Here is a 27,774-nt window from a genome sequence, read left to right on the forward strand (position 1 = left end):
AAACATATTTGATATGGTGTCTGAGAAGTATGGTAGGGGTTACAGGGTTGGATAGTGAGGAACGAGGAGTGAAGAGAGAGTGGGGCTCGAAAGGGAGTTGGCAGATACAGCTGATGAAAGATTACTGGAATGATTTGGACATGTGGAAAGAATGAGTGAAGAAAGATATGCAAAAGAGGTGTGGAAAGTAGAGGTGGATGGAGTGAACTTCAGGGGATGACTGAAGATGAGATGGGTGGATGGAGTGTGGGGGGGAATGGGGGTAAGTGAAGGATGGTTGTGTGTGGATGATATTTTGATGTGACCTGAAGTGATTTCTCCCTGTCTTCTCTAATGATCTCATGAGGGGACAGGGAGGGGGGTTGCTGTATAAGTGAAGCAGTCCTAATGTGGATGTGCTGTCTTGATGCATTGCTTCTCACCCAGACACTGGACAGGAGACAGAGATGACTCTCCATCCACTAGGAACCAAAATAAGAGGGAAACAAGGGTGGTGGATGGCAGTGGAATGGGTGGAAGTGGGTGTGTGCCTTGACTTAGCTACCTTCCTTATAAGGGGGAAGAAGCCCTTGGTATATAGAAATAGATAGAGAAAAGTAATATTTGATTAGGCCTCAAGGTCCACTATGAGGTAATTTGTCAGTAACCACAAATGGCTATGGAGAAGCTGGGGAGCACAGGTTGTTCTGTTGATTTCATAACCACCTTCCCTCACTACGATGGCATCATTTACAGATTTAACTTTTTTTTTTCCCAAGGAAGAGAGGACACTATAATCAAGGGGCTAAAACCTATTTATACACCAAGAGCTTTTTTCCCCCATATATGGGAGGTAGCCAAGTCAAAGGCACATACCTACTCCCACCCATTCCACTCCCCTCCACCACCCTTTCCTCCCTCTTATCTTAGTTTTTCATGGATGACAGGTCATTCCTGTATCCTGTTCACTGCCCTGGGTCAAAAGCAATGCAGTAAGACACAGTACACCCAAAGCAAGGCTGCTTCACTAATAGGCAACCCCCACTCTCTGTCCCCACGAGCAGAAAAAGAGAAGACGAGGAGAAATACAAATAAAATAGCTAAAATCTGTGCAAGGCATATTCATCAGAATAATGGTCCATGTCTCAATGAGAGTTTGCTCTCCAGTTGATTACAGTCGAACCTCGAAAGCCCGGACTAATTGGGGGGAAGGGTGGTCCGGTCATGTCAAACGTCCAGTCATCAAAAATATCGCCCTAACACCTGTAGATTTTCATAGTGGTATACGTATAGGTAATGCATGATATGGCATAAAAACACGTAATAATAACAATACTGTAATAATAATGCTGTAATACTAATAATTCTGTAATAATAACTGTAATACAGGCATGTAAATGTACTGTATATACAGTGTACTGTACAGGAGTCCCTCAAATAACGCGGGGGTTAGGTTCCTGAAATTACCGCGTATGACCAAATCCGCGTATGCTGACTTTCCATATTAAATACCGAGAACCGTATGTATGTGTATGTGTACGTGTGTGTGCGTGCATGCGTGTGTGTGTGTGTATGTATGTGGCGTTTGTGGCGTATGTATGTGTTTGTGCGTATTTACATGTGTGTGTATGTGGCGTATATGTGTATGTGGTGTATATACATATGTGTGTGTATGTGGGGTATAGACGTGTGTGTGTGTATGTGGCATATGCACTGTATATGTGTGTGTATGTGGCGGAGAGGGGGGGTCGCTGATTTAATGAAGCGGCCTTGCTGTGGATGTGCTGTGTCCTGCGACACTGCTTCTGACCCAGGGCAGTAGACAGGGTGCAGGGATGACCCGTCATCTAGGAGGTGCTAAGATGGGAGGGAGGGTGGAGGGGTGTGGAGTGTTTTCGGGGATGAAATGGGTGGGAATGTTTTTGTGCCTTGTCCTTTTTGGCTACCCCCCTGGTAAGGGGGAAAAAAGCCTTGGTATATGTATGTATGTATGTGGCATATGTATATGTGTGTGTATGTGGCGTATTTGTGTGTGTGTGTGTGTGTGTGTGCATGCGTGTATGTGTCTGTGTTCACATGTACAAGTAAGCATGTACGTGCATGTGTCTGTGTTCGTATTTGTGTGTACACGCATGCGCATTCACAACATACACTGGTTGTCTAACACGTGTCTACATGTATTCACTTGGTCTTTGGATCACGTGTTGGACTCGTGATCGACAGCTATTTCCCTCCTGGAAGAGAGCTCAGAGCTTGTAGGTCCGATCTATGGGTAATGCTATGACCTTGCACACACACACACACCCCCAACTCCCCGCCCACGAGAGTCAGAGTAACGACCCGAGGCACAGCGATACCGAAATAATTTCAGCCCTGGGCAGGATTCGAACTGGGTACTGGGAGCACTTCTACTTTCCAGTTCAGCGCTCTACCAACTGTGCCACATGTGTAAGCGTGTATATGTCTGCTTTTATCTCCCAAACCACCACTGCCAGTAACAACAAGAACCTCATAAGAGAAATTAAGTCACGACAAGCGCAGTCATTATCAGACTTATTAGTTGTGTTCCAAACGAAAGAAACTTTACACTTCAACAGGTTAGGGCGGTAAAATTTCACGATAGCACGGCGCAGGTGGTGGAAGCGAAAAGCTAAAGCTTGTTGGCTAGCCCCCTACCCACCCTCTCCTCCCCTCCCTCTCTCCTGCATCAGTACCCGGAAGTTGACACATGACCGCAGGCAGCCACCCACGGCTATCCCCTCGCCCCCCGCACCCTTGTTTGAGCAGTTCCCAGTGTACATAATGACCGCGTTATATGAGGACCGACTGTATATGGTAAAATAGAAAGCAGTCACCACAAATGTTTGCAATGTTGCCGCGTGTGTGCGTATGCGTGCCCGACTCGGCACGAATTTTAAAACGGTTCTCTGCATTTGAGATGGTTTTGAAATAAAATCCGCGTATGATTGAATCCGTGTTATTCGAATCAGTGTTATTTGAGGGACGCCTGTACTGTATTTTTTATTACGTACACTGTAAATATCAGAAGGTATGCACGCAGGACAGTGGTGGTGGCCAGGGATGCCGCATTTTGTATACTGCCATGTAGAATGGGAGTGTTGCCATACCGGGGCATACATTTTTCTCGGCCATGTGCAGACTTTCATAGCAAGATGTACTTGTCAAACTTTGACAAAATGGTGGTTCTAGTTTTTTTATTCTTGAATGTATATAAGGCCCCCATGCCCTAACATATTCAGTAGGATATAATTTTTTTTTCTTATATTATCATCGCTAAAAGAAAGCTGAAACTTTAACGTAGAATTTTTTTCTACACGGTAAAAACGTATCTTTTGGGGTATAATATTTTATAAGTAACACAATTACCAATAAAAGTCATATTTTGATGTACCATTTATTATTTGATAACTAGTTCTATGATTTTTAAACAAAAGTTTGAGTTTTTTCATGTTTTTAACGGCGTGCTATGTAGAAAAAATTTCCTCATGTCCTTGTGCAGTTGCCACATGCCGCTATTTTACTACGTTTTGGTACAGAATTCTACGAAATGGCAGCCCTGGCGGCGGCTTGACTGGGCCGGGTTTGAGTACACGTGTATGGCCGTCGCTGCCACCTTCCAGACAAATAGGGAACTTTGCTTGAAAAGTCCGCCCTTTGTTCATTTCAACCGGTCATACAAGGGTCTGGTCATTCGGGGTCCGGGCTTTTGAGGTTCGACTGTACATTTAATTCTATGATCTGAGCTTCCTCAGGAACCTGTGCTAACAAGTCTTTCTTCAACTTGACCACATCAGAATTTAATAAAATTGTACATTATCAGCCTCTATGTTGCTCAGTGGGCTCTGCAGGATTAAATTTTATTGTCAGGGCACATTGTCAAAACCAAAGCCTCTGTAATGATCCAATCACTTCTTCCTTATCTCGTTATGGTAAAGAAACAATCAAATAAAGTTAAAGAATGGTCATATTAATTAGAGGAAGTATCTAGGAAAGGCAATACCATGTATACTGTTCATATCTGGGGAACCCACATATTGACATTACACCAAACTGCATCTTGGACCACCTATGTAGATCTAAACTTTTTTTCTTTTCTTTTCTTTGTTAGCTGGTTCATGAAACCTGAATTCAATTACTTAAACTTCCTTCTTTGTTATGGAGAGGAGTAATCAAAGGAGTTCTTAATTCCTAACATTTTGATGAACTCTCTGGGTGTTCCTAACTTTTACCCTCAACTTACATTGAGAGGCACAGTAGTGCGAGTATAAACAATGGTGGCATCTCTTAAACTTCAGGTGATCCAAGTCTTTTCCGACTATAAGCTTGATTGAGCATCATTTATATGGTCATCATTATGAACCTTGGATATGTTTAGGTAGATTATATTTTCCCTTCATCTACCTCAGCCAGGTTTGAGATTTCCCTTGTGGCAGTTTTATGGCATTCTGGTGTCTTAGAGGAAAATGGAGGAGAAATAAGGAAAGATGAAGTGAAGGCAGTTGTTAAGATGATGAGAGCAGGTAAGGCACTTGGTCTGGATCGATGCCATGCAGAATGTTAAAAAAAGGAGGTACAGTGATGGTGGACTGGCTGGTGAGGTTATTTAATGTTTGCTGGAGAGAGGGTAGTGTTGGAGGACTGGAGGAGTGCCTGTATAGTTCCACTTTACAATGGAAAAGGGGACAAGTGTGAATGTAGTAGTTTCAGAGGGATTAGCTTGTTAAGTGTAGTTGAGAACGCTTATGGGAGGATCTTGATTGAGAGGATTAGGAGAGGAACAGAGGGAGTAATTGGTGAGGAACAGTGTGGATTTAGGATGGGTAGTGGTTGCGTAGATCAGATTTTTGTGGTAAGACAGATATGTGAGAAAGCTATAGGAAAGGGGAAGGATGTTTTTTGGGCCTTTATGGACCTGGAAAAGGCTTACGACAGGGTAGACAGAAAGGCATTGTGGGAGGTTTTGCGGATATATGGGATAGGAGGAAAGCATCTAGGAGCTGTCAAGAGTTTTTATGAGAGTAGTAGAGCATGTGTCAGGATTAGAAATGGAGAGAGTGAGTGGTTCGAGGTAAAGGTGGGACTTCGTCAAGGATGCGTTATGTCGTCCTGGCTGTTCAACTTATACATGGATGGGGTGGTGCGAGAGGTAAATGCAAGGGTTGTGGGTCAGGGATTGGAGATGGTTAAAGAAAATGGAGAAAAGTGGGAGGTGAGCCAGCTGTTGTTTGTGGACGACACTGCGCTTGTGGCAGGATCGGAGGAGGGATTGAGGAAGTTGGTGACAGAGTTTGGGAGAGTTTGTGATAGAAGAAAGCTGAAGATAAATGTGGGTAAAAGTAAGGTGATGAGATGTACAAGGGGTGAAAGTGGCAGTAGACTGGAAGTGAGCATTAAGGGAGAGCGACTGGAGGAAGTGGATAGTTTTAGATACTTGGGTGCAAATGTGGCAGGAAAAAGAGGAGTGGAGGTGGAGGTAGAATGCAGATTGAGAGAGGCAAGTAAATGCCTTGGTGGATTAAAAAGTGTAATGAGGAACAGACATTTGGGAATGGATGCTAAGAGGAGACTATATGAAGGAGTGATTGTGCCAACAGCACTGTATGGGGCAGAAACATGGAACATAAGAGAGGAAGAGAGAAGGAGTTTGAATGTGTTTGAGATGAGGTGTCTGAGAAGTATGATGGGGGTTACTAGGCTGGATAGAGTGAGAAATGAGGAGGTGAGGAGGAGAATAGGGGTGGAAAGGGGGTTGGGAGATAGGGTTGATGAAAGAGTATTAGGATGGTTTGGACACATGGAAAGAATGAGTGAAGACTAGTAAAAGGGGTATGGAAGGCAGATGTGGAGGGAGTAAACATGAAGGGACGTCCTAGGATGAGGTGGATGGATGGGGTGAAGGGGGCTTTGGGGAAGAGGGGAATGTCTGTTGAGGAAGGACGGGAGAGGACAGAAGATGGGTGAATGGAGAATGGTTGTATATGGATGATGTTGTGATGCATGAGGTGGAATGGGCGGGGGGATGGGGGGGTGAGGTAGTATGTGTGAACAATTTTTTTACGCAGCCCGAAGGGATTTCTCCCCGTCTTCTCCTTTATGCATGGGGGGACGGAGAGGGGGGGTCGCCGATTTAATGAAGTAGCCTTGCTGTGGATGTGCTGTGTCTTGTGACACTGCTTCTGACCCAGGGCAGTGGACAAGGTGCAGGGATGACCCATCATCTGGGAGGTGCTAAGATGAGAGGGAGGGTGGAGGGGTGTGGAGTGTATTCAGGGATGGAATGGGTGGGAGTGATTTTATGCCTTTTCCTTTTTGGCTACCTCCCTTGTAAGGGGGAAAAAGCCTTGGTATATGTATGTATGTAAGTGAATTTTTAGTGGGAGGAAAGCTTTTAAGAGCAGTCAAAAGTTTTTACAAGTGTTTTGATATAAAGAGTTTGAGATAAAGGTGGGACTTTGTCAGGGATGTGTTATGTCGGCTTGGTTATTCAATTTATACATGGATGGGGTGGTGTGAAAGGGTAGGGGGTCGGGGATTGGAGGTGGTTAAAGAAAATGGAGAAAAGTGGGATATAAGCCAGTTGTTGCTCGCTGACGACACTGCACTTGTAGCAGGATCAGAGGAGGGATTGAGGAAGTTAGTGACAGAGATTGGGAGGGTATGCAAAGGAAGTTGAAAATAAATGTAGGTAAAAGTAAGGTGATGAGATGTACAAGGGGAGAGAGACTGGAGGAAGTGGATAGTCTTATAACTTGGGTGTGAATGTGGTAGGAGAGGGAGAAGTAGAGGTAGAATGTAGAATGAGAGAAGCGAGTAAATGCCTTGGGGGATTAAAAAGTGTAATGAGAAATAGACATTTGGGAATGGATGCTAAGAGGAGATTGTATGAAATTTCACTATGGGGTAGAAACATGTAACATAAAAGAGGAGTTTGAATGTGTTTGAGATGAGGTGCCTGAGAGGTATGATAGGGGTTACTAGGTTGGACAGGGTGAGAAACGAGGAGTTGAGGAGAACTGGAGTAGAAAGGGAGTTGGGAAATAGGGTTGATGAAAGAGTATTGGGATGGTTTGGACACATGGAAAGAATGAGGGGAGAAAGATTAGTAAAAGAGGTGTGGAAGGCAGAGGTGGAAGGAGTGAACATGTGGGGGGTGACCAAGGATGAGATGGCTGGATGGGGTAAAAGGGGCATTGGGAAAGAGGGGAATGTCTGTTGAGGAAGGACAGGAGAGGACAGAAGATAGAGGTGAATGGAGAATCATTGTGTATGGGTGATGCTGTGATGCATGAGGCTCCCAGTGGGTGAAGGATGGGGAGTGAGGGAATATGTGTGAAAAATAAATTGATGTAGCTCAAAGGAATTTTTCCCCAACTCCATTTCTGCATGAGGGGATGGAGAGAGTGTGTGTGTGTGTGTGTGTGTGTGTGGGGAGGGGGGGGTGGCACTGATTTAATGAAGTGACCTTGCTGTGGATTTGCTGTGCCTTGCAACACTACTTCTGACCCAGGGCAGTGGGTGAGATGCAGAAATGACCCATCAATCAAGAGGAGCCAAGATAAGAGGGAGGGAAGAGGGTGGAGGGGAGTGGAGTATGTTAGGGATGGTATGGGTGGGAGTGGTTTTTATGCCTTTATTTTTTTTTTTGCTACCTCCCTTGTAAGGGGCAAAAGGCCTTTGGTATTTGTAAGTCGTGTATTTACTTTAAGCCTGACCCTCCATAAAAAAAAAAAACATATACCAAAGGCTTTTTCCCCCTACACGGAGGGTAGCCAAAAATAAAAAAGGCATAGAAACCCCTCCCACCCATTCCATTTCCCATATATTCCACTCCCCTCCAAATGTGGGCAAAAGTAAAGTGATGAGATGGACAAGGGGAGAGAATGACAGCAGGTTGGAAGTGAGCATTAAGGGTGAAAGACCGGAGCAAGTGGATAGTTTTAGATACTTGGGTGCAAATGTGGCAGGAAAGGGAGGAGTGGAAGTGGAAGTAGAATGTAGATTGAGAGAAGTGAGTAGATGCCTTGGAATGAAAAGTGTAATGAAAAATAGACATCTGGGAATGGATGCTAAGAGGAGACTGTATGAAGGAGTGATTGTGCCAACAGCATTGTACAGGGCAGAAACATGGAACATGAGAGAGGAAGACAGAAGGAGTTTGAATGTGTTTGAGATGAAATATCTGAGAAGTATGATAGGGGTTACTAGGCTGGATAGAGTGAGAAATGAGGAGGTGAAGAGGAGAATAGGGGTGGAAAGGGAACTGGGAGATAGGATTGATGAAAGAGTAATGGGATGGTTTGGACACATGGAAAGAATGAGTGAAGAAAGATTAGTAAAAGAAGTGTGGAAGGCAGAGGTGGAAGGAGTCAATATGAGGGGGCGTCCTAGGATGAGATGGATGGATGGGGTGAAAGGGGCATTACAAAAGAGATAAATATCTGTTGAGGAAAGACGGGAGAACACAGAAGATAGGGGTGAATGGAGAGGGGTTGTGTATAGATGATGCTGTGATGCATGAGGGGGAGTGGGTGGGGGATGGGGGATGAGGCAGTATGTATTAGAAAAAAAAAATTGACACAGCCCAAAGGGATTTCTACCCCATCTTCTCCTTTTCTGCATGGGGGGACGGAGAGTGGGGGTCGCTAAATTTATGAAGCAGCCTTGCTGTGGGAAAAAAAAAAAAAAGGAAATTCCCTCATTTCAGTTCAAGGTATGAAAATCTGTATGAAGAAATATGAAATGAGCAAGATAATTAGTTCATCTGTACATCTTAAACTTGGCATGATGTCATGGCTACAAGAAACCTAGGCCATAAACTTGGTCACCACTCTGGAGCAGGACATAATGATCTTTTCATTGTAAAATTAGTGATCTCACTCGATAGCCAAATAGATTCAACTTGGTAGGAACTAACATAACAAATATCTTGTTTGTATTTTTCCTATTTTCTACCAAAAGCCTACTGTAGGATTAGAATAAACTTGTGTTTATAGTTGGCAATATTCTTTTCCTTATGCTTCAAGAATTGTCAAAACTTATCAAAGAACATGATTTCTAAATAAATTTTTAAATTTGGTAAAAAGGAAAGCAACATCTTGATTTCAGATCACTGATCACAAGAGAAAATCAGTGGTCTACAGATGAGGTGAATATATGAACAATAAAACTTCATGTAGTCCTGCTCCTGTGAAACTCAAAGTTTTGCCACAAATACAACTCAATAGTATACAAGCATTTCTACAGAAATTATAATAACTGACTAACAAAGCAAAGTGCAGACTGGAATGCAGTATGACCATTACCACACTGTACGCACTATCACATCTAGCATCTACACTATATACGGTGCAAAGTGTTGCAACATAAAGGACTGCTATTACATTTTTTGTGTGCACTGCTGAGTGGTGAGTGGCAGTAAGGTACCAATTCCTCAATGATACGTGAGTTAAATGCTCTCACAGGTTCAACATGGAACTGTTGAAAAATAAAACAATGACTTGTGCTACACATATAGGTAGTAGCAGTAAAGACTAGCCACAGAGTAGTGCACTTGGCAGATGCTATCGAGGTGCACAAAGCAACACATCACAAATAAGTGTGCAGGTGTATCAATTCAAATGAACAATTACCTCTTAAGGTTGTCAAATACTAGTCTGAGAGAAAACAAAGTGTTTGCATTAGAAAGTGGGGACAATGGCAAACTGAACACAAATTAATGGGAAGGTCATGAATAGGGCTGTGAAAAGATGTCGCCCCACTTTTGTGGACTTGCAAGGTTTCGGTTACATTTGGCACTACAGCCAACACTATTTTTCACAATAAAACTAATGTTACGACATTGCACTAGCTTCAGAGCCCTGATCATGCCTTTGTAAGGATGCACTGCAACTTGTACACAAGTCTCCTGTTTGTCAAGGAGTTTATTCTATGTGCTTTGTAGATCTGTGGTATCTAAATGACTTAGCAAGTCCTGCTAAAAAATTTGTACACTAATAGCTACAGCTAAAAATATTGTTCAAATGTCTGTGACTTAAAGAAAAAGCATAAAATTGACTGAGCAAATTCCAAAACAGAAGAATATATATGTATATTTATATATATGAGTAACATAAGCATAGCAAATTATTCTGATCTGTAAACTTTTATCTAGCATCTACGACGGTTTCACTTTTCAAGCACAAAGTCACTCTATAATATATTAATGATAGAGAAGTGATTAATACTGACTGTATATGGACTCCAGTTAAAATGTATGTCCTGGGAGAAACAAAAATAATTCTCAACTACATGAAATTTAGCATAAATATTGTAAAGGTTAATAATTTATTCTGTTAATAGAGTAATAGTAGCTCACAGGCACACCATGATTGGCAATAACAGGAATGGGTAATTAGGTAGGGTGTTTTCTAGTGTGTGTGTGTGTGTGTGAGTGTGGGGGTCCTGTCTGTGTCCATGTGTATGAGGACCTGAGATGGGAGGGATGTTATGTGGGTTTGAAAGTGTACTGGGTGTGTGTGTGTGTGCTTTGACATAGGCACCCCTATATATGAGAGGGGAAGGGCTTTTCATAGTAATGGAATTAATTGCTGCCATTTAGTCCTGAGGCTACATCAAACTATGCCTATGCATGTGGAAAAATCTACAAACAAGAGGAAAATACTTAAATCATACACATTTTCTTTGACAAAAATTTATACAAACATAAAAAACTACTAAACACAGCTACAGATTATAAAACTTAGGTTGAATTAGATAGTGAATGCGAAGTACAAGATAATGTGCATTAATCACACCTCCTTCTTATCGTCGGGTGTGGGAGTAGCAATCTCAGTCGGCTTATCTTCCAGGGGCTTTGTAAAAAACAGGCAACTATTTATATTACCAACCACATGTACCTGACTTAAACACTTGTGTCCAAATCAATATATAAGGTACAAGTGGAAATTAATATCTAGAATAATTTAAGACGGTGATATAAGTTTCTTCTTTGTTTATCATTATGTGCATTATTTACCCATTGGTGTTAAATATCATTGATCCATATGATTTCTAGGCAACCTACCAAAGCATGAAACAGTCCCCGTAAATTATTTTCCTGCAATATTTAACCAATATTTATATAGAGCCATTCTTAGTTCTTATACATTTGTAGAATATATGTATATAGTTTCAAACTAAAATGTACTTACATCCAACTAAAATATTGCATTACAGAACACAACAATTTGGTCTCAATCTTCACTGAGTCATAACTAAATAACTGTTTTAAACTTCAAACCATTGTCAAGCTGTTCTAAATTTGCTGCATGATTGGGGGTTGATACAAAAATGATTTTTTGTCTCTCTGCACTGCCTGGCTGTATTATTGTCTCGGTTATTATTATTTCGTATGTCAACAGCCTAAGTTGTCAAAATTGGCAATTGGGGAGGTAGGTCACTCATTTAGCATGTGTTCATGGGTCTGTATTTGACCACATAGATAAAGATCCGCATCAAAGATTCCCTCATTTTTTCATGCTTGCTGCAAAACGGCCAGTATCTGTGTATAGCCTTTTTAGCTATACCCAGGATTTTCTGGGAAGGTTGTACATGGACCAAGTGTCTATATACAACTTTGGCCTCTCAGGTACCACTGGATCTAAAGAGTCTTTTGCTACCAGGCTCTCCATAAATGGGCACAGAGGTTTCCTTGACTTAAGCTTAGCTGGAGCTTCTTTCTCAATGAGTACATCATACAAAAGGTGGTTTGCCTGACTAGCTTTTTGGTACAACTGTCTACAGATGTCATTATGACAGGCCTATGGTAGTTGAATCCTAGACAGGAATGGTAAGTGACACAGTGGGGTACAGTGGATGCAGCCTGATTTAAGTCTCATTGTATCATGGAAGGGTACACAAGTCTATCAGTGTGAGCATTATGTATTCATACTGGGGCACATTATTCTGCTGCTCAAAAGGCAATGCCAATGCCGAGATTCTGAAGGCATTGAAAGAAGCACCCTAGCTGGTATTAGCTAGGAGCCTAACTCTGGCAGTAACCTTGCTCTTCAGCTTAGTCAGATGGCTTTTGTAAGTAAGGCTGCAGTCAAGTATGACACCATGGTATGTGGGTCAAAATTGAGGAGTGCTCCTGAGCAAAGCTACACCCTAAACGGATATTTTGCCATATGGCTTCTTAAATGAAAGAGTGAAGATAATGTCTTGGTGGTAGACAATTTCAGTCTTCAGTTCTTCAGGTACCAACAATGATGTTTCAGCAGTTTTCCTTCCTCCTCTTTGACATCTGTTGTAGACAAAGTGAGGGCAACATTACCAGCATACGAGTACAGGTAATGTGTGGCTGAGGTGGAAGGACAGTTGGAGGTATAGATGTTCTTCAGTCTGTAGGGTTGGCTACAGTGACCATTGCATGTGAAGAGCACAAACAATCTGGTGTATAGGAGCTCCATGATGAAGTCTGTAAGATGGCTGAAGGTGATCATTCTCTGGAGGTTCAAGTGAAAACCTTGGTGCCACACTGTGTCATAAGCAACAGTGAGGTCCTAAAAGATGGCACCTGTCATGTGTTTTCTGTCAAAGGATTGTTCAATAAACTGTGTGAGCCTCACAACTTGGTCAACTGTGGAATAACCTTGTTGGAAACCAACCTGGTCATGTGATAACAACAGATCAACAATTGGGTTGATTCGTACAAAGATCATACATTCTGTAAGTTTTTAGATGGTGCATAAGAACGAAGCAGGATGGTAGCTCTTTGAGGATGGCCTGAGAAGACTGATTACAGTAGTGATCTCAGTGTTTTGTATGTATTTACCTAGTATTACCCAGTTGTATCTTATGGGAAGGGGCACTATGTTCGTGGTGTCCTGTCTCTGTATCTTGCCATATCTAATTTGCTCTTAAATTCTTGTATTGTTTTTGCACATACTACTGTTTCATCTAATATGTTCCATACATCCACCACTCTGAGAGGAAAGCTGTTTTTTCAGATCTCTTCTATAACTGTCCTTTTTGAGTTTCTTTCAATGTCCTCTTGTGTTTCTCTTATTCCAATTTAATAAGTCATTTCTATCAAGAACTTTCACACCTCTCATAATTCTGTAGATGGTCAACATGTCACCTTTTTCTCTTCTTTGGTCTAGAGTTGGTAGTTCTAGTTTTGACAGTCTTCATATGACATTTTTGATAATGTTGGTGCCATCTTCATAGTTGCTCTCTGGATTCTCTCAATTTTCCTTATATATTTCCTAGTACTGGGTGACCACAGTGTCACTGTGTGCTCCAATTTAGGTCTTATCAGCGTGATTAATATTTTCTTTACCATTTCTTCATCCAAGTAAGTAAAAGCCACTTTTATTGATCTTAGCAAGTTATAGGTTTTGCTGACAATTTTGTTTATATGTTTGTCAGGGGACATATCTTTTGTGATGATCACCCCCAGGTCTTTTTCAGATCCCACTTTCTTTACTTCCTTTTCACCAATTTTATATTGTCCTGATATATATATATATATATATATATATATATATATATACATATATATATATATATATATATATATATATATATATATATATATATATTTTTTTTTTTTTTTTTTTTTTTTACTTTTTCCAAATTCCATTATGCTACATTTCTTAATGTTGAAGTCCACTTCCCATTTCTGACTCCATTCCCACACCTTGTTCAGATCTCTCTGTAGTGAGTCACAGTCTCTTTCAGTACTCATTCTCTGAACAATTTTGCATCATCTGCAAAGCTCAAGCAACATTCCACACCTTCGCCCATGTCATTCACATAGCAAACATTATTAGAGCCAATACTGATCCTTGTGGAACTCCACTAATTACCTCTTTTCAAGTACAGCCCTTATCTCTGAGCACTACAAGAGATAAGGGCTCTACTTGGAAAGAGGTAATTAGTGGAGTTCCACAAGGATCAGTATTGGCTCTAGTTTTTCTTCCATGCAAGAAGTTCTCCATCCATTTCAGTAATTTACCTTGTATCCCTCCTATGGTTTCCAATTTTCTTATTAGTTTTTTGTGGGGGACTTTATAAAAAACTTTTGTAGATCTAGGAATGCACAATCAGCCCATCTGTCCCTTTCTTGTATTATGTTTAGTAGTCTTGAGTAAAAACAGATCAAATTTGTGGTACATGATCTTCCCTGTCTAAATCCGAATTGTCTTGGATTTAGGATATTGTTCTCCTCCAGATGTTTTATCCATCTACTTTTTATAACTTTTTCACAAATTTTAGCTACTGTGCTTGTAAGGGAAACTGGTCTGTAATTTGTTGGGTCTTCCTTATTTCCTTCATAAATTGATATGATATCAGCATTTTTACAGTCTTCTGGTATTTTTCCTTCTTTGAGTGAGCAAAGTTATATATTTTGTTAGTTATTCTTTTGATATTCAATTTGCTATTCCATCTGGGCCATGCAATTTCCTGACATTAAGGTTCATTTTTCGTGCACCAAAACAAAAAAGAAAATTCTCACAATTTACGGCACATTTAACTAATTTTGTTTGTTCTTGTGTCTTCACAGGGCTATGTCAAGACCTTCCTACCCTGCTACTGGTATTCCAACAAAAAAAGGATGGATGATGGGGAGCATATTCAAGGACTACTTTGGGAAATTGGAGAAAGAGTTAGAATTTTACTGCAAGAAGGAAGAGATTCCATTCAAGATTCTCCTGATCTTGGATAATGCTCCCAGCCATCCCCCGTCAATAGAAAATCTCTCCAACAACATCCAGCTCGCATTCTTGCCACCAAACAACACTTCCATTCTGCAGCCATGTGACCAAGCAATTATTAAGGGGATCATCCATTAGAAAATCAAACTTTTTTAGTTTGGGGTGAAAGTGGCTGAGATTTTTTCCTAGTAACTGTTTTGTCTCAGAGAAGATACCACCGAGTTTTCAAGTCATTTATGCTTATACTTTTTTTTATTGTGATTTTTTTTTCTTTCTTTTTTTAGGGGTAATTTTTGAAAATTTTGAAATTGATTCAGAGGATAGATCTTTGACTGGATATTGATTATTTTTTGTCTTTATAATGGGCTAAGATAGATGAAGAAATGGAGGCAGAATTATGATGTTCTGATCAGTCTGTTATGAGAAAAAAAAATCCAAAGTTGATGAAAAAAGAAGAAAAAAAAAGTATATATGAAAAAGTCCTACTAGTCCTTGACAGGACATAAATCTGCCTCCAAATGTTCTCCCAATTATGCTGAATCCGAAAAGGATTTGCAGTTAAAAATCAGTGAAGGCGTTTTGGATATGAATCAAGTTAAATGTGCAAAAATCAAGTTTTTGAGGAATGAGCGTCATAGTTTTTTTGTTCATGGTTACTGGTCCCCTTTCATCATTTAGGATGTTATGGTGTTGAAAGGGTATCATAGGCACAACCCTACTGTTTGTCGCCAGCTTTTGATTAATTACAGGTTTATATGATGAATCCAGTTAGTATCCACCAGGGATATATTGCACTTTTTTCCTTTTCTTGGTGCGATGCATCTTTGGCGACAGACGATCTTTATCTGCCATCCTAAGCTGTTTTATGGCATCACTGGTTGTTGTCCCTCTTGCTGATGGCATATATGCAAGTTCATAACCAAGGATGTGGTTCAGAACTGCAACTTGAACACAGAATTGAACTCTAGCTGCTGATGCAGCCCAGATCTTTGCATGGAAGCTTTCATTTTGGTTTTGTGTCCTTCCCTTGAGGCATTTCTCTAAAAGCTCTGTAGAGGTGAGGTGTTGATATATTGCCAGGATGGATTTCCGCTTCTCAGTGGGAATCTTTGCCAGGAACGGCTTCTTGACTCTGTGAGACTCGGGTTCCTCTTGCCTGGCTAGTGCTCTCTGGAAAAAAACACCACGAGTCTTCTCCCTTAGGACAGTAAGAATGCAATGGCTTCTCATCTGTGCTGACAGAATGCAGGTAGGAGGCCATGATAGCTTTACGCATTGTCTGAACGTCAGTATTCACACAATCACGTATTGCCTTCCCATAATAATGTGTCAACTGTCACAGCATCTGTCAATATATTAGCTCATATGCTATTATTCATCATACAAAAGCATAAATATTGTGCAAAATACACAGCTTCTTTTGCTAGCAAATATATGTAACAACAGAAAACGTAATATGCAGTACGCAGCACACACGACCCAGCCACAGTAGGGTGGGGGGTACTGTATTATATTTTTTTTAGATAGTAAAAATCAAGATCCAGCTTCCATACTCAACCACGAGATAGCTTATGAGCAACACTTTTAGAGGAAATATTTTCAGAATTTTTTTTTTCGTGATTTTCTGATGGACGATCCCCTTAAAACCTTCAAGTCGTATTATCTATGTTTGACCCTGACTGACATGGTTGAGAGGACACAAAAAGACAAGATGACCGTGAAGGAATATTGGAAGCAGTTTACCATCAAAGATGCTCTCCGCTTCATTAAAGAATCTTGGGAGAAAGTACCAAGGAAATGCCTAAATGGGGTTTGGAAACATCTATGTCCTCAGTTGGTGTATGATTTTGTCGCCTTTGACATCCAAGAAAATGTCTCTAAAGCTAACAAGGAAAGTCTTGACAAGGCCAGTGAAGCCGGGTTTGACCAACTTGAGCAGAAGGACATTGATGAACTGCTACAATCGCACAGTGGAGCTGACTAACGAAGAACTGTTAGAGAGGGAGACAATACACAATGCAGAGTTGGAGGCAGCTGCATCTCGGCCTATATCAGGAACCCCAGAGCTCGAGAGAGTCTTGACCAAAAGTGATCTTGAAAAAGCACTCTTGTTTATACAAGAAGGACTGGATATCTTGGAAGCCAAAGATCCGAATATTAACAGAAGTGCAACAGTGGCCAGAAAAGTTATGTTGGAGCTGAACTGTTACAAAGTGATGTTAGATCAAAAGAAGAAAAAGACGATGCAGACAAAACCCCACCATTTCTTTCAAAAAAAGACAGTCAAGGAAGAGGAGGCTGGGTGAAGCGAGGAGGGAGAGGGAGGTGAGGAGGGAAAGGGAGGTGAGGAGGAAGAGGGAGGTGAGGAGGCAGGGCGAGGCAAGGAGGGAGAGCAGAGTGAGGAGGCAGAGTGGGGTGAGGAAGGAGAGGGGAGTGAGGTTGGGGACGGGAGCACGGCAAGCAACAGTGATGGTACTGATGCGTCATGATGTTTACATGCATAAAAAAAATTATTTTACCGCACAATAAATACCAATATAGTAAGAATGTGTGTTTTTATTATTTCTGTAACCTTCAAATTTATTAATAGTGTGTTTGTTTATGATTTTTAGTAATAAAATCCCAAAATAGATGGACTTTCCCATTGTTCAGGAATGTAACCCCACTATTACCATTATTTCTTACGGAGAAATTATGTTCCATTAACATGATTTCCATTAACACATCTCCAGGAACATAACCCTCGCATTAACGGGGAGTTGACTGTATAGAAATAAACGAAAAACACAGAAAAGAAAGACTAATGTATAACAGAACAGATTTTAGGAAACTTAGAAAATTCTTTCTAGGAGCAAATTGGGAAAAATTTTAATAATGAAAAAACAAAGGTGGAAGAGAACTGGACAATTTGGAAGGAAATCTATAATGAAGGAGTGGACAAGTATGTATCTATACAAAAACAGGAAAGGGTATACATAAAATCCTGGTACAATAAAAAGTGAAGTGAGGGAAAACACAGAAGAGATAAAGCCTGGAAACGATAGGAAAAAGAAAACAAATCTGAGAAATGTAAAATGTACACCAAACTAAGAAATGAATATGTAAAAATACATAGGAAAGAAAAAAGAAATTATGAGAAGGACATAATAGACAAAAGTAAAGATCAACCCAAATAATTTTATAGATATGTAAATGGCAAACTTTATAATAAACAGGAAATACTTAAATTATGTCAAGGTACCAGAGAATACACAAGATATAAAAATACCAGATATTAAGAACAAATATTTCAAATCTGCATTCACCAAAAAAGAAAATCTACAAAACTGTGATCAAAGAAATTAAATAAGATATCCTCCAATGAAGGAATTATACTATTGTTGGATCAGAAACAGATAAACAAAGCAGGGTGGAGGAGTGATGTTGCTAACCAAGAAAAGCCTAAATGCAACAAAAATCACAGAAGGAAAGAACAGTGTGGAATTGATTACACTGGGTAACAGCCAAAAAATCGTCAGGGGTTTCTCAGCTGATTTAGACTAATTTTGGTGTTCTGAGTCCGAATATCACATTGGTTTTGCTCAATCAGGTCAACTTTTTGAGATACAGCCATAGGCCTACCTGACGAGCTATACATATGATAATTTGAAGGGTTTTGAGTTCAATCCTATTTTTCTTGAAGAATATAGCGAATTATTCATTATTCTGTTGCAAATAGCGATCACAACTTAGTCAGATTCAAACTACTAAACAATTTTAGAATAGATACTTGTGCTTCTAAAATACCCGATTTCAGCAAAGCTCAATTTATAGAACTACGTCAGGAGCTTCAGCTTACAGATTGGGAGGCAAAATTAAACGAAAGGCCTGTAGATCAGATGTGGGAAATATTTCAAAATACGCTCACTAAGATGATTAAAACTTACATTCCTTTTAAGGACAGACGTCCCCCAAATCAGGCTCGCCCAAAGTGGCTCGACAAAGAAACTGAAAAAAGTATTGCTAAAAAGAGACAGGCTTATAAGAAATATAAGTGCTCGGGTGCATCTAATGACTATGAAAGTTATGTATCAATACAGAGAGATTTAAAAAAGACAATAAGAAAAAGAAAACGACAATACGAAATGAACATCGCTGATAAATCCAAAGAGAATCCCAAAGAATTCTATAGTTACATTAGAGATAAAAAGGTTGTTAGGAATCACATTGGTCCACTATTATCTGCTGACGGTCAACTTGAATATTCAAATGAAGGAATGTGTAATATCTTAAACAATTATTTTAGCTCGGTATTCGTAAACGAAACACCTCAAAGTGAATTCCAAACTGAAACCTGTGAAAAGTCTGGGGTAAACTTACTTACTACGGTAAATATAACAAAAGAAAAAATTAAAAGGTGTATAGACAAACTCAAAGTTAATAAAACACCAGGGCCTGACGGTTGGCATCCAAGAATCTTAAAGGAAATGAAAAATGAGATTGTTGTTCCATTAGAAATTATTTTCAAGAAATCCATCATATCCGGAGATGTCCCAAGAGAATGGAAGCTAGCTAACGTTACTCCCATATTCAAAAAAGGTGACAAAAAGAAACCAAATAACTATAGGCCTATAAGTTTGACTTCGATCGTAGGAAAAATAATGGAAACTATCATCAGAGATGATATCGAATATCATTTAGAAAGTAACCGTTTGATAAATGATAGCCAGCATGGTTTCAGACGGAAACGTTCTTGCGTGACTAACTTACTCGAATTCTACAACACAGTTATCTCGAATTATGACAAAAGAAACAATATAGATTTAATATATCTAGACTTCGCAAAAGCTTTTGATACTGTCCCACACGAAAGACTACTTACTAAATTAGCTTTGCATGGAATAAGTGGTAGCCTATTAGGTTGGACTAGTAATTGGTTGAAAGGTCGAAAACAGAGAGTTGTTTTAAATGGAAAAACTTCTGGATGGAAAAGTGTTGCAAGTGGAGTTCCTCAGGGTTCCGTTCTTGGGCCACTTCTATTCATAGTATATATAAATGATATAGACCATGGACTAAAATCTACTGTTTCCAAATTTGCTGATGATACAAAACTGTGCGGAGTGGCAAATGATCACTCAAACCAATTAGATATTCAAGAAGATTTAGATCAATTACAGCAATGGTCTGAAAAGTGGCTAATGAAATTTAACACAAGTAAATGCAAGGTAATGCACATAGGTAAAAATAACAGTAAGTACGATTACAAGTTATTTGGAAATTCGTTAACAAAAGTGGATAGTGAAAAAGATCTCGGCGTAATTATCAGTAACGACCTCAAATCATCCAAGCAGTGTATTTCAGCCTCTGAGAAAGCAAATAAGATTCTGGGATTGATTGCACGATCTTTTGATTTCAAAAGTCCATCACTCATTAACAAGCTATATAAATCATTAGTTCGTCCACATTTGGAATATGCTGTTTCCGTATGGTCACCGAATCTCATTAAAGACATTGACAGACTGGAAAAAGTACAACGGCGAGCCACAAAACTGATTCCAAATATCAAAAATAAATCATACGAAAATCGACTTAAGCACATGAATCTGTTTTCCCTAAAAAAGCGTAGACTCAGAGGTGACTTGATACAGGTCTTTAAGATTTTAAAGGGAATTGACAACATCAAAAGTGACAAAATTTTCACATTGAATGAGAATCAGACAAGAAACAATGGTCTCAAACTGTCCGGAAATAGATTCAATTTGGAAGTAGGTAGAAACAACTTTGCCAACCGTGTAGTTAATGAATGGAATAAACTTCCTGCACAGGTAGTGCAATGTAGTTCAGTTCGAAGCTTTAAGAATCATTTGGGATAAATACCTAAGTAAGATGCTGTAATGATTATAATTTATGTTATATTATTTGTTTTTGTTTTGTTATAATTTGTCTGTCTGATTTTCACTTATTATTAGTTATATGTCAAATTATAATCATTTACTATTTACCTGTTTGTTTGTTATTCAACTATACCTATGCATTTATTTATGTATTTTATTTGTTATTTTTACATTATTATAGTTTTAATTTATTATTAATATGACTTTTTTTTTTTTTTTTTTTTTTTTGCATCCGACCTAGATATGGATCAAAAGGTCTCCTGTCGGCATGCTCCGCCTTTGTAATCCTTTGTAAATATAAATGGTTGCTTCTGGTGTGTTTCTGTTTGAAATTGACTAATTGACTTATTTCTTTCTTTTCAGGGTATTGATATGGCTTCGGCGCGACGGTCATGCAGGAATAATCCTGACATTTTCTGCTACATTTGCGGAGAATACACGCTGTCAATGCACAGGAAGAGCATCACAAGCTTTGTGAAGCGCGCATACCAGGCTTACTTTCAAGTCAAGCTGGGTGACCAAGATAAGTCCTGGGCACCGCACACGGTGTGCATGACGTGCGTGGAATACCTCCGGCGGTGGACGAAGGGCACGAAAACTTCACTGAAGTTTGGGATTCCGATGGTTTGGAGGGAGCCGTCTGACCATGAATCGGATTGTTACTTCTGCGCCATCAATACTACTGGCATCAACCGGAAGAATCGGAGCAGCCTCCAGTACCCCGACCTTCCATCTGCCCGCCGTCCAGTTGCTCACTGCGAAGAACTTCCTGTACCAGCGTGCAGAGAGCTTCCTGACAGCGACGACGAGGCCACCACTGCATATGAGGGAGGAGATACAGAAGAAGAGTATGAAACACAAGATGGTCCGCAGCCCTTTTCACAATGTGAGCTTAATGATCTGGTTCGGGATCTCAGCTTGTCAAAGACTTCCGCCGAGCTGTTGGCCTCCAGACTCAAAGAGAAAAATCTACTCGGCGAGGACGCGCGTATCACGTTCTTTCGTAGAAGGCATCAGGACTACATGGGCTACTTCTGCCAGGAGGAAGACCTCGTGTACTGCCGAGATGTCGCCGGTCTTCTTGTTAAACTCGGCGCTCCTCAACATGATCCGAGAGATTGGCGACTCTTCATAGACAGTAGCAAGCGCTCTTTGAAGAGTGTGCTCATCCACAACGGGAACGAGTTCGCCTCAATTCCTCTTGCGCACTCCACAACTCTCAAAGAGAAATATGAAGCAGTCAAGTATGTGCTCGACAAAATCCAATATGAGCAGCACCAATGGCTCATCTGCGTCGACCTTAAGATGGTGAACTTTCTACTTGGTCAGCAGTCCGGGTACACAAAGTACCCATGCTTTATATGTAAGTGGGACAGTCGAGACAGAGCCCAGCACTATGTGAAGAAAGAGTGGCCGGCGCGAGAGCAGTTAGTACCTGGGGCGAGCAACATCATAAACGAACCTTTTGTTGACCGGGAAAAGATTTTGTTCCCACCGCTTCACATCAAGCTTGGGTTAATGAAACAGTTCACGCGCGCTCTGGACAAGGATGGGAGGTGCTTCAACTACCTGTGGCGAGCCTTCCCTGGAGTGACCATTGAGAAGCTGAAGGCCGGCATTTTCGATGGCCCACAGATACGGCAGCTCATCAAGGACACAGAGTTCGAAAACTCCATGAACACGCTAGAGTGCGCCGCCTGGAGGTCGTTTGTGCAGGTGGTGAACAACTTCCTGGGGAACAAGAAGGCAGCAAACCACGCCACACTCATCAACAGCATGATAAAGAACTTCCAAAACCTCGGGTGTTTGATGAGTATAAAGATGCATTTCCTGTTCTCACACATGGAGAAGTTTCCTGAAAACCTTGGTGCGGTCAGCGACGAGCAGGGAGAAAGGTTCCATCAGGACATGCGTCAAATGGAGGAGAGGTACCAGGGGAGGTGGGACGCAGTCATGCTCGCGGACTACTGCTGGTCGCTGAAGAGAGACAACCCAGCAGCTGCTCACACACGGAATTCGAGGAAACGGCGATTTACGCCGTGAACTCCGAACTTTTGTGTCACGTAACGCTCATGTACATGTATTAAGCTTATCAAATGTAATCGAGTAAATAAAAAATGAATGAATTTGGATACGTTGACTTTTATTTCCCCAGGAAAATGGAAAAACCGAATTTTTATGATCCGCAGAAATTGGGTTTTTGGACGAAAAATCGTTTTTTTCTTAAATGTCTGTAGCGAACAATCCTGACCTGATTGAGAAAAACCAAGGGCATTTTCGGACTCAGAGCATCACAATTAGTCTAGTTCCGCTGGAAAACCCTGGACAATTTTTCAAAAAAAAATTTTTGTTACCCAGTGTTATAATAAGAACTGAGGATAGAGATGTGTCGTTTAAGACTCACAACATAATGGTGGCAGCAGTGGGATTGTTGTCGCCATTAAACTTGTTAATGTCGACAGTTTCATGTACTATAGTCATTAGTTCTGGGGGGGGAGGTTGGGTGGAGTTCAAAACACGACACTCAGCAGCAGTGTGAAAACAAAGGCCATGAATAGGGCATTGTTTATCGGGAGGAGTGGTGGAGGATGGTACGCAGATGTGGTAAACAGGAAATGGGTACTGCTTTCCATCCTGGGTGACCAATATTCATCTGCAAAAGAAGTTCTCTTCCATCTCTAGAGACCGCCTCCAAGATCTTCTCTAGGGTCACCTCTGCCTCCACAACCATGTTCACCAAGTGTGAAGGGTAAGCAGCAGCCCACAAGCAGTACCCATTTCCTGTTTACCACATCTGCGTAACATCCTCCACCACTCCTCCCGATAAACAATCCCCTATTCATGGCCTTTGTTTTCACACTGTTGCTGAGTGTTGTGTTTTGAATTCCACCCAATCTCCCCCCCCAACAACTAATGACTATAGTACATGAAACTGTTGATGTTACCAAGTTTAATGGCGACAACAATCTCACCACTGCCACCATTTTGTTGTGTGTCGTTTAAGACTCAACATAGGTTTGGTGAACGAAAGAGTCGTAAAGTTCCTGGTCACTGTTTATTGGATCCCTGTGTAAGTACACACCTCTCACTCACTCGGTAACCTACTAACAACTACCGTGTCACTGCGCCTTCCTTTCACTAGGCATATTTATCCTACAGTTACCATTTTCTCATTTTGTTTCATTTATTCCCTTTCATACAGAAAACAATGGACACTCAAAATATGTTAATAAGCATAATTATATAAGGATAATCTATTTTACATTCATTCCACGACTTCTTCCTGGAACTTCAAGAAAGTAATTATTAAGCTCATTCAATCCTGAAATTAATCCATTTATATTATCATGCGACATCCATCTTGTTCTTTGTTCCTTTCATTTCCTTTTCTTGAACGTACCACAAGAACTTTTTCTTGGTCTCCGTTTTTTTTTTTTTTTTTTATAGCTTCGCTTCGTAATGTCTTCTCTTGTTTTCTTTCCTCAAGGTTCATATCTTTTTATCCATACACCTTTATGGTGCTCAGTATCTACTAACATTTCTGTACTTGCTAGTATCTCTTCCACTACTCTTTGTGACCTTAATTTGATCTTTAGGGGTCGATTTCCTTCTACATATTTTCCCATCCTATGCACTTCCTCTATTTCCTTTTCTAATTCTTGCTCTTCATCTTGTACTACTCTCAAAACATCTCTTGCTAATTCTTTCTCTTCTTTGTCTTTCATGAATCTAACTGGGTTCTTTTTTCTTTTAGAGCAAATACTACTATATACTTCTTTTTGTCTACTGTATCTCTCAGCAAATTTTCCTTGATTACCCGAATGACTATTTCCTTATGTTCTGCATTTGTTGCTGAACAATTTCCTTAAAAGATACCTTATCCTTTTCATGATCTTTTTTCCACTCCTTACTGAGTTGTATCTTTCCCTTGCCTATATTTACTCCAATTTTCTTGGTCATTCCTTTCATTTGTTCATTCACCTCCTTTATGACTGTACTATTTGCGGTATCTTTGTTTTTCAATTTCTCATTTTACCTCAACCAATTCTTTTTTTAGGGCACTCACTTCCCGATTTGTTTCAGCAATTGGTTTCTTTAATTCACTAATTGCTTTGTAAAATATATCTTGTACAATGACCCCTGAAACAAAATCTTTCAAATCTCTCATTGTCTTCTCAATGTCTATAATTCTTCTCAAGTTACCTCTTTCTTGTCTAAATCCCAAAAATGGCCTTTCTTCATAGTTTTCTAATAATCTCCTCAGGGCTAATGGAGTCTCTAAGCTCATGTTTACCTTTCGTTTTGCTGCTTCACCACAAGGGTCTCATCTGGCCTGTTTTCATTTCCTTCCACCTTCTTTCAATACTCACTATTTTCACTGTTTTAACTTACCTCAAGCACCCACGAGTGCTCCCCCTTCCCATTTAACACACCTAGGTATTATGTTATTGTAGCACTGATGAGAGGTCCAGTTTTTAATGTAGTCCCCAGGAGTGCCAGTTGTTGACGTGTGTTTTACCTAGCTGTATTTACCTAGTTCTAATGTACAGGCTTGGAGCAATGCTCATGTAGTCTCACCTCTTTCCCTCCATTTGTTAAACCTTTGCCACTATTTCACTTATCTATTATTATCATTATTTATCATTAATTTATTTATAATCATTATTTCACCATTACCTACACTGAGGTGGTTTGGCTTTCGCTTTAATCATTCTGTATTCTTTCCTGAAAATGTTGGTGTCCTAGTCTGCTTTAATAATAATTTTTTCTTATAATTCATGAAATTCCTAGTTTGCTATTACCACCTAGAAGTCCAAGGCAGTGAGATAATTTAGTGTTGTACCTTGCCTCTGATCATGCTCAGATAGCCAACTTTAACTGGTTTGAGTATGGAATGTACACTTCTAGAAGTGTCCAGTGATTTAAGATTATAATTTTAACTAAATCTTTATACTACTGTAGCATAACATGACTTACATACTACTTTTTGTGACACTGTACTTTGTGATACACTGGCATCACCTCAATTATAAAGTACCTGCGAATTATTGTGGTATAAATATGACCTAATTTAGATTAAAATGGTCTGTTGCCCTAGGTCTTTTGAGACCTAATCTATTGATTATTTTCATTAAATAATGTATCATGAAAATTGTGGTAAGTGGAACACTGGCATCACACTTTTTTTACCTCCTTCCTATCATCAGGGCACATTTCCACATCTGCTGGTTTTTCCACTTCTTTCTCCTTGGTCAAAGATTTCTTCTCATCTTCTTCCGTTGCCTCCCCTTCTTCCATTTTATCCAATTTTGTGTCCTGTCATAGTGATGACTTAAGTATTGTGCATTCAAATGGCATAATAGAATTGTAATCTATGTAAGGCTTTGTTTAAAGAAATTCAAATGGGGAGTTAATACAAGCTCTATAACCAACCATAAAAATTTATACAAACAGTATATGGTACTTAGAGTGAATTATTTCATATTAGAATTAATTATATTTTACAACCCACTAATTTTGGCAATTTATGGCACATTACACATTAACTTCATAATCTTGTGAAACAAAATATTAATGAATTATGTATCAAAATTACTTGAATATTATTTAAGAGATGATAATTTCATTTTCCACAAGTCAGGGGGATAGGGATGAACAGAACATAAGGGAAACAAGCAAACTACTTTCTTAAACCTACAACTTCTCTGAAATGAAACTATATGGAGTAAGAAAAACCTCACTATATCCTTTAATACCACCAATTTCTAAAGATTTTTTTTGTCATGTATAAACAAATGCAAGAAGAGAGAGAGACAGAGAGAGAGAGACAGAGAGAGAGAGACAGAGAGAGACAGAGAGAGAGAGACAGAGAGAGAGAGACAGAGAGAGAGAGAGACAGAGAGAGAGAGAGAGAGACAGAGAGAGAGAGACAGAGAGAGAGAGACAGAGAGAGAGAGAGAGAGAGAGAGAGAGAGAGAGAGAGAGAGAGAGAGAGAGAGAGACACAGAGAGAGAGACACAGAGAGAGAGAGAGACACAGAGAGAGACAGAGAGAGAGAGAGAGAGAGAGAGAGAGAGAGAGAGAGAGAGAGAGAGAAACCTGTAAGTTCCATTTAATATTTTACTGAATAGTGGGAAGTGTGAGGTATTACATTTCCTTATAATATTTTACTAAATGCAAAGAATAAATCTATATAAGTGCTTGTAAATTTTCAGTATTCAGAACATCTATGCTAAAAGTCTATTACATTTCTCTACACACACCCTTAAGATGTAGGTGATGTTTCCTACAGCTGAATATAATTACCTGGCAGTAGTATGTTCTAAATTGTAGTAAAATGGTTCAAATGAAAAATGTTGCTACCTTATGAAAATGAGAAGCATTTAACCTCTTCAATATGAGTCAAATTCTCATGTGTATCATCAGATGCCTGATATATGATGATTTGATGATGCATCACAATACTTGCATTATAATATATAAAGTCACTGCTGATTTACTTATTCTCTTTCACTCTGAGTAATAATAAACACAGAAAAAGTAATCAAACCAGTTCACAGATTTTGGGGGTAACTCAGCTACATCTACAAAATAAATATAATAATCAGGATGCCACCACCAGCATCTTTGTATACCCACTCGCTCTCATGACGCCTATGTAGACATCATCGTATGGAAAAGGTTAAATTAATTTTATTCTGCCAAAAGAAATTTTACTAATACAAAGGTAATCTCCAACCACCTTCTAGCCAAATTTTTATGCTGGCTATTGCCAGGTGATTTTATTCAGCTGAGGGGCACCAGGCAGTAAAAGGATTACAAGTTGTAAAGTATTATAAGGAAAAAGTCTATTCATACATTTGGTCAGATGTATCTAACTACAGAATACAAAATTCTACTTGACAAAACCTGTAAAACTCCAACCTGCTCCTTCTTCGGTTTAATCAGAGCCTGGAATCTGTTCCAGATGTTAGCAGCAGGGTTGGCCGTTGTTCCGCGAGCGCTCTCAGTGTCACTGCTGAAACAAGTGTGCATGAGTGCTGTCAGTCTCACACCACAGTCACACACCAGCGATAGGGAAGCACTACAAGAACACATTTACTATTCTAACTTAACTAAACAATAACTAGTCTAACATTAACTAGGAACAGACTAAAGCCTACAAGCAGGATGCAAAACAGTCACACTCACAATCAGCACAA

At 39.9% G+C, this 27,774-nt stretch overlaps 1 protein-coding gene across 11 annotated transcripts in view; it reads right to left on the reverse strand.

Moving 5' to 3' along the window:
* The window catches only part of LOC143023969 (fasciclin-3-like), a 94,514-nt gene that overhangs the window by 3,649 nt on the left and 63,091 nt on the right, over nucleotides 1-27,774 (reverse strand). For 3 of the 11 annotated variants that reach the window (XM_076182642.1, XM_076182648.1, XM_076182652.1), the window contains 3 exons: nucleotides 27,482-27,587; nucleotides 25,763-25,888; nucleotides 10,794-10,850 (listed from right to left, as the gene is read on the reverse strand). In XM_076182642.1, the coding sequence (XP_076038757.1) occupies nucleotides 10,794-10,850; nucleotides 25,763-25,888; nucleotides 27,482-27,587 (289 nt within the window). Of the gene's footprint in view, nucleotides 1-10,227; nucleotides 10,258-10,793; nucleotides 10,851-25,762; nucleotides 25,889-27,481; nucleotides 27,591-27,774 lie in introns of all 11 variants that reach the window. The other 8 variants (XM_076182641.1, XM_076182646.1, XM_076182651.1 and 5 more) reach the window with 6 other exon arrangements.

The sequence above is a fragment of the Oratosquilla oratoria genome, unplaced genomic scaffold (genome assembly GCF_046742065.1).
Source record: "Oratosquilla oratoria isolate Oo_2021 unplaced genomic scaffold, ASM4674206v1 SCAFFOLD74, whole genome shotgun sequence".
NCBI classification, from domain to species: Eukaryota; Metazoa; Arthropoda; class Malacostraca; order Stomatopoda; family Squillidae; genus Oratosquilla; species Oratosquilla oratoria.